This window comes from Oncorhynchus tshawytscha, linkage group LG05 (assembly GCF_018296145.1).
Source record: "Oncorhynchus tshawytscha isolate Ot180627B linkage group LG05, Otsh_v2.0, whole genome shotgun sequence".
Classification (NCBI taxonomy): domain Eukaryota; kingdom Metazoa; phylum Chordata; class Actinopteri; order Salmoniformes; family Salmonidae; genus Oncorhynchus; species Oncorhynchus tshawytscha.
This window is the reverse complement of record NC_056433.1, coordinates 61,243,570-61,258,122: the sequence shown is the minus strand read 5'-3', so window position 1 is coordinate 61,258,122 and position 14,553 is coordinate 61,243,570. Positions and strand designations below refer to the sequence as shown.

General features: G+C 43.3%; 1 protein-coding gene across 1 annotated transcript in view; it reads right to left on the bottom strand.

The window, feature by feature from the left end:
• The window catches only part of LOC112251038 (inactive N-acetylated-alpha-linked acidic dipeptidase-like protein 2), a 276,294-nt gene extending 262,893 nt beyond the window's left edge, over positions 1 to 13,401 (bottom strand). Inside the window, exon 1 of the mRNA XM_024421688.2 lies at positions 13,213 to 13,401. Within this exon, the coding sequence (XP_024277456.1) occupies positions 13,213 to 13,255 (43 nt within the window). The 5' untranslated portion in view covers positions 13,256 to 13,401. The remainder of the gene's footprint in view (positions 1 to 13,212) is intronic.
• Positions 13,402 to 14,553: the final 1,152 nt, after the last annotated feature.

Here is a 14,553-nt window from a genome sequence, read left to right as displayed (position 1 = left end):
ATGCTGGGTGCCAGTGGAGGACGTCTTGGACCCTTCGTTGCTGCGGGAGTTCCACCGTCTCCATCCGGATTGCCCTGCGCCTCGTCCTCCAGGTCGTGCCCGAGGTTGGTGTCGGCGCGCTGCTGGAGCTGCGCGTCAAGGGGGGTACTATCACGACTTCCGTCGAAGTCGTTCCCTCTCTTTATTCAGGTGGCGTTCGGCGGTCGACATCACCGGCCTTCTAGCCATCGCCGATCCACTTTTCATTTTCCCTTTGTTTTGTCTTACACACCTGGTTTCAATCCCCCAATTACAGTGCCTTGCGAAAGTATTCGGCCCCCTTGAACTTTGCGACCTTTTGCCACATTTCAGGCTTCAAACATAAAGATATAAAACTGTATTTTTTTGTGAAGAATCAACAAGAAGTGGGACACAATCATGAAGTGGAACGACATTTATTGGATATTTCAAACTTTTTTAACAAATCAAAAACTGAAAAATTGGGCGTGCAAAATTATTCAGCCCCTTTACTTTCAGTGCAGCAAACTCTCTCTAGAAGTTCAGTGAGGACCTCTGAATGATCCAATGTTGACCTAAATGACTAATGATGATAAATACAATCCACCTGTGTGTAATCAAGTCTCCGTATAAATGCACCTGCACTGTGATAGTCTCAGAGGTCCGTTAAAAGCGCAGACAGCATCATGAAGATCAAGGAACACACCAGGCAGGTCCGAGATACTGTTGTGAAGAAGTTTAAAGCCGGATTTGGATACAAAAAGATTTCCCAAGCTTTAAACATCCCAAGGAGCACTGTGCAAGCGATAATATTGAAATGGAAGGAGTATCAGACCACTGCAAATCTACCAAGACCTGGCCGTCCCTCTAAACTTTCAGTTCATACAAGGAGAAGACTGATCAGAGATGCAGCCAAGAGGCCCATGATCACTCTGGATGAACTGCAGAGATCTACAGCTGAGGTGGGAGACTCTGTCCATAGGACAACAATCAGTTGTATATTGCACAAATCTGGCCTTTATGGAAGAGTGGCAAGAAGAAAGCCATTTCTTAAAGATATCCATAAAAAGTGTTGTTTAAAGTTTGCCACAAGCCATCTGGGAGACACACCAAACATGTGGAAGAAGGTGCTCTGGTCAGATGAAACCAATATTGAACTTTTTGGCAACAATGCAAAATGTTATGTTTGGCGTAAAAGCAACACAGCTCATCACCCTGAACACACCATCCCCACTGTCAAACATGGTGGTGGCAGCATCATGGGTTGGGCCTGCTTTTCTTCAGCAGGGACAGGGAAGATGGTTAAAATTGATGGGAAGATGGATGTTGCCAAATACAGGACCATTCTGGAAGAAAACCTGATGGAGTCTGCAAAAGACCTGAGACTGGGACGGAGATTTCTTCCAACAAGACAATGATCCAAAACCTAAAGCAAAATCTACAATGGAATGGTTCAAAAATAAACATATCCAGGTGTTAGAATGGCCAAGTCAAAGTCCAGACCTGAATCCAATCGAGAATCTGTGGAAAGAACTGAAAACTGCTGTTCACAAATGCTTTCCATCCAACCTCACTGAGCTTGAGCTGTTTTGCAAGGAGGAATGGGAAAAAATTTCAGTCTCTCGATGTGCAAAATTGATAGAGATATACCCCAAGCGACTTACAGCTGTAATCGCAGCAAAAGGTGGCGCTACAAAGTATTAACTTAAGGGGGCTGAATAATTTTGCACGTCCAATTTTTCAGTTTTTGATTTGTTAAAAAAGTTTGAAAGATCCAATAAATATCGTTCCACTTCATGATTGTGTCCCACTTGTTGTTGATTCTTCACAAAAAAATACAGTTTTATATCTTTATGTTTGAAGCCTGAAATGTGGCAAAAGGTCGCAAAGTTCAAGGGGGCCGAATACTTTCGCAAGGCACTGTACTTGTTCATTATTTAACCCTCTGTTCCCCCATGTTTGTTTGTGAGTGATTGTTTTTATGTAATACGTTCAGTTTATGTCCGCTCGCTTATTTTGTATTTGTATTTGTCTATTTTGAGTAAAATAAATGTATTTACTCATATCTGCTGTCCTGCACCTGACTCCACTACACCAGCTACACACAGACTACATTACACTTGCATTCCATTTCATTTATTTGTGAGTTCAACACGCCGTTTCTCTAGAGACAAATCAAATAATTAATGATACATTTTCAAGAAATATGTGGGACGCTGGTCTGATTTTAAGTTATAGTTTTCATCAGACAAATATTCAACCTAGTTCAGCGCAGAAACTTGGTAATTAACCACAATGGCCATAATCCATTGCGCCTGTTTTTTCCAGCCACGGACAGAGGCAGATACATACACACACAGACCACCTGAGACCACATGAGAGAGGAATGGCACAACACACAACACAATGATGACAGTGATAGAGACAGGTGAAGTAGCTCTACCCGATTGACAGTTGAAGTAGTTGGTAATAAGCAATCTTATTAAGTATGCCCAATCTACCTTGAAGAACTAGTCAAATTATTTAGTCAGCCAGCTAGCTACTACTAGCCTAGCTAGATATGATATATTCGTTCACAGAGATAATGTTAGATGGTTATCTGGCTTGCTGCTACTGCCTGAGAAGAGATGAGATGATGACTTTAAGGGTTAGGGTTAGAAGTTTTAAAAAATATTCCAAAAATGCAGTAATATACACAACTGAAATATTTCATTAAAGTAATGTGAATACAATATGGTTAATAAGTGACAAGCAGTAATGGGCGTTCACTACCATCATACCATCCTGCATCCCACTACGGGCTTTCCTCTGAATCTTAGCAGGGTTTGTCCTGGTTGGTCCCTGGATGGGACACCAGATGCTGCTGGAAGTGGTGTTGGAGGGCCAGTAGGGGGCATTCTTTCCTCTGGTCTAAAAAAAGAACCCAATGCCACAGGGAAGTGATTGGGGACATTGCCCTGTGTAGGGTGCCTTTCGGATGGGACGTTAAACGGGTGTTCTGTCTGTGGTCACTAAAGAGCCCATGGCACTTATTGTAAGAGTAGGGATGTTAACCCCGGTGTCCTGGCTAAATTCCCAATCTGGCTCTCATACCATCATGGCCATCTAATCATCCCCAGCTTCCAAATGGCTTATTCATCCCCTTGCTCTCCCCTGTAACTATTCCCCAGGTCATGGTTGTAAATGAGAATGTGTTGTCACTTACCTGGTAAAATAAGGGTAAAATAAATCAAAAACATAATGGAGCTCTTATTAATTGTTTTATTCTGTGTTGTTACAGCATTCAACCCAGTGTCAGGGAAAAGGCAGGTGTTGGCTGGTGGAAACTCTAAAATAATTTAAAAGTTATTATTTCATAATGCATTTAATGTGGAAAAAAATATTTCAACCATAATTAATTTTTAAAACAAAATGTCCCCATGTTCTTCAAGTGTGATGGGGGAAAATGTGTTACAGTAGGACATTGGGCAGACGCTGAGAGGAAATTGAGTGAAATTACCCAGGTTCCCATTAAATAGGCTGAATTTAAAAGTAAATGAGAAATATTTATCAAATAGTCTCCTTCATCTACTGATGCCGTTTTTTCCCCCTCGAGGCCCCCACACTGGCCCATTTTTTCCTTGAGGCCCTCACTATTAGCCAGATAATGATAATTTTGCACAAAAAAAAAACAAGTTAGACAGGCCCACTATGCTAAAAATGTACCAGCCCATCTGGCATTTGCCCAAAATGCCAGACGGTCAGTCCACCCCTGACCGTACGGCTTTCGCCTCTGCATTTAAATCACTGCTCTGTTTCCTGTTAGCACACCCTGACTCTAAAGTATTCATCTACACTCTACGCATGGTATTTTTCTATTCAGTCTTCATGAGACGTCTCAGGGTTTGGGTGTGAAGGTATTGTTCAGTCAAGCAGAATCTTTCCTGCTTCAAATGAAGAAGAACATCCATCAGCACTAAATGATTCATATCAGCTCTTAGTATCAGTTGGCCAGTGGAGGAGCACACACTTGACTGCACTGTGTTGCATTACTCAGAAATGCACACAAACATACTTTAACTTTCTCTCTCTGAATAGCAGGTGAAGTGTCAATAACGCATTGCTTTTTTGTTGTTTCATCCCTTGTTGATACAGAACTACTCACAGAGGGCAAAGGCACTAACCTTCCCAAACATTGGCCATTTTTTATTACTATGGCTCATTGTGGAAAAAAATCTGTTAAATGTTTGAAAGGAAATACATGAGAATAAATGTTTTCTCTTGACCTATTTGCCAACAGATGATAATTAATAACTATAATCACCTGCAGCCATGTTAGATCTCTTAATAATACGAGTTTGGAATGTCACAGCCAGTATCCGCGGTTCATAACACTAGGCCCGGATTCCAAATTCATATGTAATTATGGAGGTGGTGTTAACAGCAGACAGGGGAGGTAATTAAATAGAGAGAGACAGAAAACCTCTTCAGAACCAGGCTCTGACTGTAGCTCTGCTCTACACAGGGGGTGATCAGTGACAAAGCACACATAAAGATCCAACACATACTGTACACATACTGTACACACCATATCAGACATGTTCCAACTCGTGTTCATTCCTTCCCCATTAAATTCACTAGGCAAGGGATGGTCGCTTCTTTAGACAATGAGGGTCCTGCAGATCACGCCAAAATCTCTAACTTGATCTAAATAGGCCTAAAAGAGATATGGGTCACCTGCCCGAAATTTGGGAGTTAAAGTGCAAGATGCTTGAGACTCATGGGCCCATGCCTAAGCCTTAGTGGTGCTTCCGGTCCCATTAGATCATCCAGTACTTAAGAGACCTGAGAAGGAGCAGCAGAGCCACCTGGGCCCTACTGAAACATGTGTATGGCTGGGTTAAAAACCAGTGGATTGTGTCCTGCTCTGTATGTAGGCATGGGCTGATAAACATCCATATTGGCATGTTTTTACCTCAAACGATAAAAGATAAGGCACATAACCCTTTGTCATTTTGCTGAAATGCATCATTGTTTTGTATGGGGCCTTACTAGGCTTTCTCCACAGAATGAGGGAGAATGGGGTTAATAAACACTGTAGCAGAAGAGGAGGGGATGGGGTCGGGGGTTTCTACATATTTAGAACTGTTGCTTTCAACTATTGTAATTTGATCATAGGAGGTAATCAATTAGTCAACATCTTGTAGTGTCTGCTTAATTAATGAGCCCGAGCATGGGACTTGTTTGCATCATTAAAATCTCAAAGTCGTTGTGCGCCAAGTGTTAAGGGAACGCTGTCATTAGGAAAATATCTGTGCTCAAGTGATAATCAATGCTGTTCACTGTTGGGCCTTTTAATCAATGTAGCTGACTAAATCAGATAGGCCCTGTTCTTGTTCTTTCTTTGGGAGCTGTATCTTGTTTCAGTGAAGCTCTAATTTGAGTCTCGTCAGCTAATAAAAGTTTCATAACATGAAAAAATTGTGTTTTGTCTCAACTTATGTTTGCAGTTATTAATTATTTGTAATTAACCAACCAACCCTGTATCACATACACAGTAAGTGACAGAGGAGAACCGAGGTAACTGAACTTGATGAACTGACATGCCCTGAGTTACTGTCACGATTTTCGTCCTCCTCTTCTGAGGAAAAGTAGGAAGGAGCGGACCAATACGCAGCGTGGTAAGTATTTTTAATTAAAACTGAACACCATACAAAATGAAAACGAAACAGTTCCGTGTGGAAAACACAGACACAGAAAATAATCACCCACAACCAAAATGGAGAAAACAGGCTACCTAAGTATTATTCTCAATCAGAGACAACGATTGACAGCTGCCTCTGATTGAGAACCATACCAGGCCACACACAGAAATACAACATAGAAAAAAATAACATAGACTACCCACCCCAACTCACGCCCTGACCAAACTAACACAAAGACATAAAGAAACTAAAGTCAGAACGTGACAGTACCCCCCCCAAAAGTGCGGTGGCGGCTCTGACGCGGGACGTGGACCCCACTCCACCATAGTCTTGGCCCACTTAAGTGGAGCATTTGGAGCGGCGACCCTCGCCGCCGACCTCGGACTGGGGACCCTTGCAGCGGGCCCCGAATAGATGGCAGACTCCGGCAGCGCCGTAGTGAAGGGCAACTCCAGCAGCGCCGGAGTGAAGGGCGGCTCTGGCAGCTCCTGACTGACGAGTGGCTCTGGCAGCTCCTGACTGACATGCGGCTCTGGCAGCTCCTGACTGACGGGCGGCTCTGGCAGCTCAGGACAGACGGGTGGCTCTGGCAGCTCAGGACAGACAGGTGGCTCTGGCAGCTCAGGACAAACGGGCGGCTCTGACAACGCTGGACAGGAGGGAGACTCTGGAAGTGCTGGACAGGAGGGAGACTCTGGAAGCGCTGGACAGGAGGAAGACTCTGGAAGCGCTGGACAGGAGGGAGCACCTGGTTGGAGGAGACGGAGAGACAGCCTGGTGCGTGGGGCTGCCACCGGAGGCCTGGTGCATGGAGGAGGCACCGGATGGACCGGACCGTGGAGGCGCACTGGAGGTCTCGAGCACTGAGCCTGCACAACCTGTCCTGGCTGGATACTCCCCATAGCCTGGCAAGTGCGGCGGGGTGGAACAGACCACACTGGGCTGTGCTGGTGAACCGGGGACACCGTGCGTAGGGCTGGTTCCATATAACCCGGCCCGAGGAGACGCACTGGAGACCAGATGCGCTGAGCCGGCTTCATAGCTCCTGGCTCGATGCACACTCTAGCCCGGCCGATACGAGGACCTGCGATGTAGTGCACCGGGCTATGCCTGCACACTGGGGACACCGTGCACCTCACGGCATAACACGGTGCCTGCCCGGTCCACCTCTCTCCACGGTAAGCATGGGGAGTTGGCACAGGTCTCCTACCTGACTTAGCCACACTCCCCGTGTGCCCCCTCCCAATAAATTTTTGGGGCTGCCTCTCGTCCCTGTTGCGCTGCCATGCTAACTCCTCATAATGCCGCCGCTCTACTTTGGCTGCCTCCAGCTCTTCCCTGGGGCGGCGATATTCCCCAGCCTGTGCCCAGGGTCCCTTTTCGTCCAAAATCTCCCATGTCCAGGAGTCCAGAACCCTCTGCTCCTGGTTACCACGCTGCCTGGTCCGGTTGTGGTGGGTGATTCTGTCACGATTTCCGTCCTCCTCTTCTGAGGAGGAGTAGGAAGGATCGGACCAATACGCAGCGTTGTAAGTGTTCGTCATATTTTTAATTAAAACTGAAAAGTACACAAAATGAAAACGAAACAGTTCCGTGTGGAAAACATAGACACAGAAAATAATCACCCACAACCAAAATGGGGAAAACAGGCTACCTAAGTATGATTCTCAATCAGAGACAACGATCGACAGCTGCCTCTGATTGAGAACCATACCAGGCCACACACAGAAAAACAACAGAAAAAAGAACATAGACTACCCACCCCAACTCACGCCCTGACCAAACTAACACAAATTCATAAAGGAACTAAAGTCAGAACGTGACAGTTACTACATAGGGACTTATAGGTAATTCATCATGGTTTGTTAATAGGGAGAACAAGTAAAGTAATATCTACATTACCATGTCGAATTCAGTCAGTAAAAAAGAACAGGACAAATCCCTCTCATCTCTACCTAAGTGTATTCTGACACAACAATCTGCATTCCTTATGGAGGACGAGGACACCTCTTATAAAGCACACAGTGCATTTCAACAAGAAAATGTAAACGTACACACTTTTTGTGGAAATGTTATTCTTTCTATAGTTAATCTGCTACAACAGTTAGTTATGAATGAATGGTACAGTATAAACATGATGACAGGAGTCTGTATGCTTTTGTACTGTACATAAAATGCATTTCCATGGACAAACGTTAAGCCTGTTCCTCCTCTAGCAGCAATCCTGATGTGTGAGTGACTGAGTGCCAGTTAAGCCAAAATCCCTGACCCCCTGACCCCAGCTCTGGATGGGGGCTGGCTGTCTCCCTCCACGTGTTCAGCGGCGATCAGCCATGTCATAGCAGGCAGCGCTGACTCTATCGACACACCAATAAATCTGCCTGAGGAGTTCATGAACTGTACTGCAGGAAACCCAGGACAAACCAGGGAGTGGTAGCTACAGCACATTAACAACTGACAGAAATTACACATAGAAAATGGATGAATAAAGAAGCAGACATCTGTCTACGTCAGCGGTCAATCCTGTGTTCTATATCTTGACTGCACTGAGAAGTAAGGTCTTAGATCAGTGGCTGCTGTGTTTGAAAAGACTTGGTAGTCTGCCGTGACATTTAAGTGGTGCATCGGTGATGCATGTGACTGTTCCAATGGTTTGACTGAGAGCCACTGTCATGTTTATAGACACTGGGTTAACTGGGACATGCCAGGCCAGTGAGTATTTGTCAATTAAATTAACTAAGGGCTGAATTCAATCTATATCGCAGAAGTATCGCAGAAGATCCAACTGCATTCATGGTAAACGTGAATGCACATGTTGGCTGTTAAGATATGGGGACAAGGTTAGTGTTAGGACATAGACAAACACACTATCCAGAATACACTTCCACGCTTCATTCCCCTAGGGGGCAGCAGCAGCCTTGTCTAGGTGTTGAGCCTGGTTGATAAGCACATCAGGTGCTGCCAATTAGCATGATCACCAGTTAGTGTCACAACTGGCAAGCCATGAGGCTGCTGAGTTTGTTTGGTGGCCAATAGGCCTTTCGTTTGTTTTTAAGTCTTTAGTCCGGGCATGCCTTTGGTATTTTTCCTTTTTGTATGTTTATTTTCGTCACCATCTGAACACCTAATAATCCGCTTGGACTGGTCTACCAAGAGGTCAAGACGGAGATGACCCTAAACTTGATAAGCTGCTGTCTCCCAGGGCACATTTACATCCAACACCGTTCTCAAACTCTGATTTCTCACATACTGTAAATGCACACATTCATTCAGATTACATACCAGTTAACTAGGCCTAAGACCCCTAGATTAGTGAGTACCACAATATTAGCAGGCTAGTTATTTGGTTTTGTAACACACCTCAATCAGAAATTATCTTTACATTTTAATGCCGATCCTCCACGATACTTCTGCGATACAGATTAAATCCAGCCCTAAAGCAGATGAACACCTCTTCGTTAGAGAGAGAAAATTGCTACCCTTAAATCCATTCGCTCTGTGGAGTAGAGCGAAAGCAAGGGAAAATGTACTGACTTCTCAATAAAATACTCTTCTGTTGACCTTTCTTTAGCTGACAAATTGAGAAGGGCCAGATCAGTCTTTCCCCTCACGTTTGAGTGAACACATGACATCAGAATGTGTCTTCGTTTTGATCTTGGAGCTACAGTACATCCACACATCCATAATCAGCCAATGACCACTCTCATTGAGCATGAAAACAGTTTGCATGCCTTCCCAGGGGTTAGTGTGTACAGATGAGTCAGATTAGGCTTCAATGTGAACATGCTCTAAATTTGAGTAACTAGGCCCATTGGAAGGACTTGTGAGATTAAACACATTAAACACATCCTGTACAGCTGTATCTGTTTAAATTGACATATTTAAATACTCGCCGCAAAGGGGGATAAAGAAGACATGGACTAAAAGAGGCTTAGCACTTATTTTATGGACCGAGAAGGAAATGACAGGGCCTAACATACACACGCTGTTCAAATATCCATTTGCGTGACATTCCACGTTTCCAAGCAACATTTCTATTCCTGGTTCAGGCTCCACTACGAAAACTTGACAAATAAATGATAGCCTCTGGATGTTTTCCTCCTTCAAAGAGTGGATTCATGCAGGCAAGGCCGACCCTGGGCATAAGCGTCATACAGTGCATTCGGAAAGTATTCAGACCACTTGACTTTTTCCACATTTTGTTATGTTACAGCCTTATTCTAAAATTGATTATATTGTATTTTTTCCTCATCAATCTACACACAATGCCCCACAATGACAGAGCAAAAAAACTTTTTTTACATTTATTTTGAAAATGTATAAAACATTCTAAACTGAAATATGACAATTACATAACTATTCAGACCATTTACTCAGCACTTTGTGAAAGCACCTTTGGCAGTTATTACAGCCTCTATGACACTACAAGCTTGGCACTCCTATATTTGGGGAGGTTCTCCCATTCTTCTCAGCAGATCCTCTTAAGCTCTGTCAGGTTGGATGGGGAGTGTCGCTGCAAAGCTATTTTCAAGTCTCTCCAGAGATGTTTGATCGGGTTCAAGTCCGGGCTCTGGCTGGGCCACTCAAGGACATTCAGAGACTTGTCCCGAAACCACTCCTACGTTGTCTTGGCTGTGTGCTTAGGGTCGTTGTCCTGTTGGAAGGTGAACCTTCGCCCCCAGTCTGAGGTCCTGAGCATTCTGGAGCAGGTTTTCATCAAGAACCACTCTGTACTTTGCTCCGTTCATCTTTCCCTCAATCCTTACTAGTCTCCCAGTCCCTGCCATTGAAAATAATCCCCACAGCATGATGCTGCCACAGCCATGCTTCACCGGAGGGATAGTTCCAGGTTTCCTAAAGACGTGACACTTGGCAGTCAGGCCAAAGAGTTCAATCTTGGTTTCATGAGACCGGAGAATCTTGTTTCTCATGGTCTGAGAGTCTTTAGGTGCCTTTTGGAAAAGTGGGCTGACATGTGCCTTTTACTGAGGAGTGGGTTCTGTCTGGCCACTCTACCATAAAGGACAGATTGGTGGAGTGCTGCAGAGATGGTTGTCCTTCTGGACCCCCCCACAACAACAAAAAATCAGTCTGGTCTCAACTTACTGTTGAGTGTTAGAATAGTAGAAAACAAATTTGGATGTGCATCAAGAGTTTTCCTCTTGTTATGTCAGTCACTGATAGTCACTCAATTATCCCATGTCAACATTTTTAGATTGGTACGAAGTGCCGAGGGGGCCTGACCTGCAGGGGGCCCCAATTGATTTTGTTAGTCACTCTCACTCAGATATCATATTAACATTTTATAAGTCATGGCAAAATGTGCAGAATTCCTGGAATTTAGCTGTAAAACAGTAAAAAATGTGTTAGAAAATTACAGAATGTTCTCTCTATCCCATAGCAAAATGTGTAGAATTGCAGGAAATTAAATGTAAAACTTTCTGTCAGTAGTGTATGACAAGACCAAATGCAGGTACCAAAGAGGCACGTAGCTCAGAGGTATCAGTTTGCCTTTGTAAGCTAACGGACGCGCGATGAGGCCTGTCCTTATCAATGTCTGATGATAATAAAGAGCGTTCTCTCTGCTGGGCAGATAACAAAGAGCTTTCCCAAGCCAGCTAAGATACCAGGCTGTAGCGTAGCTGGCCTCCCTGCTCCATTGTTACTGAAAAGACACATCTGATCACATTTCAAAAGAAAAGGTGAACACCAGATAATGTATGATCTCTCTGGAAAGTTGAGAAAAATTCATGCCAAAGGTAAGACTAAACTTCTGACCCAGTGCTCTTTCTAATGCAGAGTGGCAGAGTGTCTGAAATGTATTATTGAGCACTATCTCATTGATATTATGCAAACACAATACCATAGCCAACAACCAGACTACAAAATGGAACATTCTGCCAGGGGAGTACAATAACGTTATACTCTCATTGTAATGTGACCCTAAAACGCGACCTGCTTCTCACAAGCAAACACACCACACGTACAACCTAAACTGACATTTAGCTCCCAGCTCCGTGCCTTCATGTGAATTATTATAAGTGGTTTAGTTATGATAGAGGAGAGTAAATTTGCATTCAGAAACTAATCAAGTATCCACCTTTGACCCCAGTGGGCGAGGAGAAGACAGCACAATGTGTTTTTTCAATCTAACAAGTGTAGACAATGTGACCTGGGTCCTAAAAAGAAACCCAGTGAAATGTGCTCTCCACTCTTCTCCCCTCAGCCTCACCACTGACTGTCCACCTAGGAGATTAAGCCAGCTGAATGAATGTGCTACCTGGTTGGAATGCCAACGCTGGGCTGAAGAACAGCTTACTGTACAGGCACCTCCACAGGACAAAATTAGAACAAGACAGGAGCCTCTATCAAAAAAAGAGTCTTAAAATAGACTACAAATCCACACAATTCCAGGGAAGCTTTATTATGCATTCATATAATTAAAACACAGTAGAAAACTAATGGAAAATATTCAAGACCCACTTCGAAAACAGTGGGTCCTTCATAGACAAGTGGGTCCTTCATATACAAGTTGGCCCATTGACAGGAATACAGAATGTAATGTTTTCTGTAAATAAAACTATGAGTCAAGCATCTTGAACCACTCAGGACATCTCCAATATAAGTGTATATGTAGTGAAAGAAAGAGAAGCTCAGCTAGCAACACAAAGCAAGTGTACGAACACAGAGTGTAACAGATAAGAACAGCAAGAGAGAGGTGAAGCCAAATTCAGACAGGTCTTACTGTTACTAAAATGGCTTATACTTTATTTCACAGTCCTGTTTCACCTGTTTGCCTGGTATTTGCATTTGCATGGTTAAATCCAGGATTGAATGTGTGGTACCAATGGGTACTTTCTCATACTTACAAAGAATGCAGTACAATAGTAACTCGCTGGTACCAAATAGTGTGTAATATTGCTTGTTTTAATCAATCCTAAAGAAGCAAAAGAACAGAGTAATTATTAAGTTATTATTGAGTAATTGACAATTCACCATGTAATTCCAAGTAAATACCAGGTAAATAAATAATGGACTGTAAAATTTAGCTTAACCACTATATAATTAAATTTTCTCAAATGACTGGGTGTTGGTTGTGAAATTTTTGTCAGTTAAAATGTATAATGGAGTAGCAAACCATATCCCTTGTTGCAGCCAGCCAGCCAGCAGAAGCACCTGTTTTTTTTACCCTACAGCCAGCTTGTGGGTTGCTTCTCTCCTCCAGCAGAGAGTGCCAGCAAGAGGAGAGACAGAATAACGCTAGCGCTCGTCTTTTTCAAACCTCCTACCTTCCTCATATGAATGTTATTAAACACAAAAAGTAGCTCCTCTCTCTTCAGAGAGCCAGCCACCAGTAACAAACATAGAGCATTGCATGCGGCCGGCGGTCTAACAGATCCAGGAAATAGAGGAGCGGCTGTTGCTCCAGCAAACTTCTCCTATTCAGGGAAAGTAGTACACAGACGAGGCGCTGCATTCAGTGGATCGATCAGAATCGTGGCACAAACAGTGTGGCAATATAATCATTTACCTTGCAGGGCTGGGTCGCTAGAATATCCATGTGTGTCTCCCATTGTTCATTCCCGTTTGTGTGAGCCCAGGGACAGGGAAATAGGTTATCTAATAGGCTCCCATGTAACTGCCGTCCTCCCGACTAAGCTGTAACACTAGAAAGGCTTTCTTATGTACAGACATTAGCATAGGTTGCTTCCTGGCTCACCTGTACTAATCTAACCTGTTCTGCTGTTGATTGACATCACTTCCTCCTCATTGCTGTATACTGGACCCACCTGTTATACAGGTATAAGCAGCAAAGCTACTCTATTGTGTTGTGAAGGTATCAGATTTCACTTTCATATATATAAAAGAAAACATTCACTTGTGCGTCATATGTTCACCATGTTTAAACTCTGAGAATATTTTCCCTTCTTAGAAGCAAAGAGATGGGGAATTTATGAAAGGATTTAATGTTTGTAGCAGTCAGTAATACAACCAACATGTTTCCCCCCATGTGAGACACAGGGTGCATTTCAACCTCCTATATGTGAGGGATTTTCACCCGCAAGCACAATTGAAAGGAGAAAACCTCTAATACAGCTTTGTGCCAGTCTATGGGACTGTCCCACACTAATCCAAACAAAAGTAAATGATTTGTTGACGATCAAAGTATCTTTGAAACAACATCATCTACAAGTCTATATCGTAATGTGTCAAAGGACAGGTTGATTAATCCATAGAAACTTGAGGGTTTACAAAATACCAAGGTTTTATCTGATTGCCACCCAATTTCAAATACACACGGATACAGTTCAGTCACTACTTTCTTGTAAAAAAGGAATGTCTGTGTTAGATATGTGTTCGAACAGCGATACCAATGGGAGAGCTTGCCGTTTCTAATCTTACATTCAATTATCAACTTGTGAAATTCATGAGGATATGTAAACTGAAACTATTTTCCTATTAGGAACAATGATATTTTGGGGGGATGCCAACAATGGGCAATATTAAAATGTGGAATGACAAAGAAAATTGGCAAATATTACAGTATGGTCTATTAGGAAGGAATCCATTGAGAAAGAGCACATAAAGAAACCATTTCAGTAGTGCTAGAGTCTTGGCAGGGGAGATCAAAGCCCACTCCATATGGTGATAATAATTATCATCAAAGCTCTTTGGCTCAATAATTGTCACTTAATATGCATTTAATTATCAACAGATCAATACCCACAGGGTGAAGAGCATTGACTATAGCGACACAGCCAAAATGGTGGTAACAAATGAAAAAACTGAGACAAAGTAACATTTTGTTTTCATACTCTGGGCTAACTCTGTGGATCAATGTGAGCACACTCCCAGAGATGGGTGCCACTGT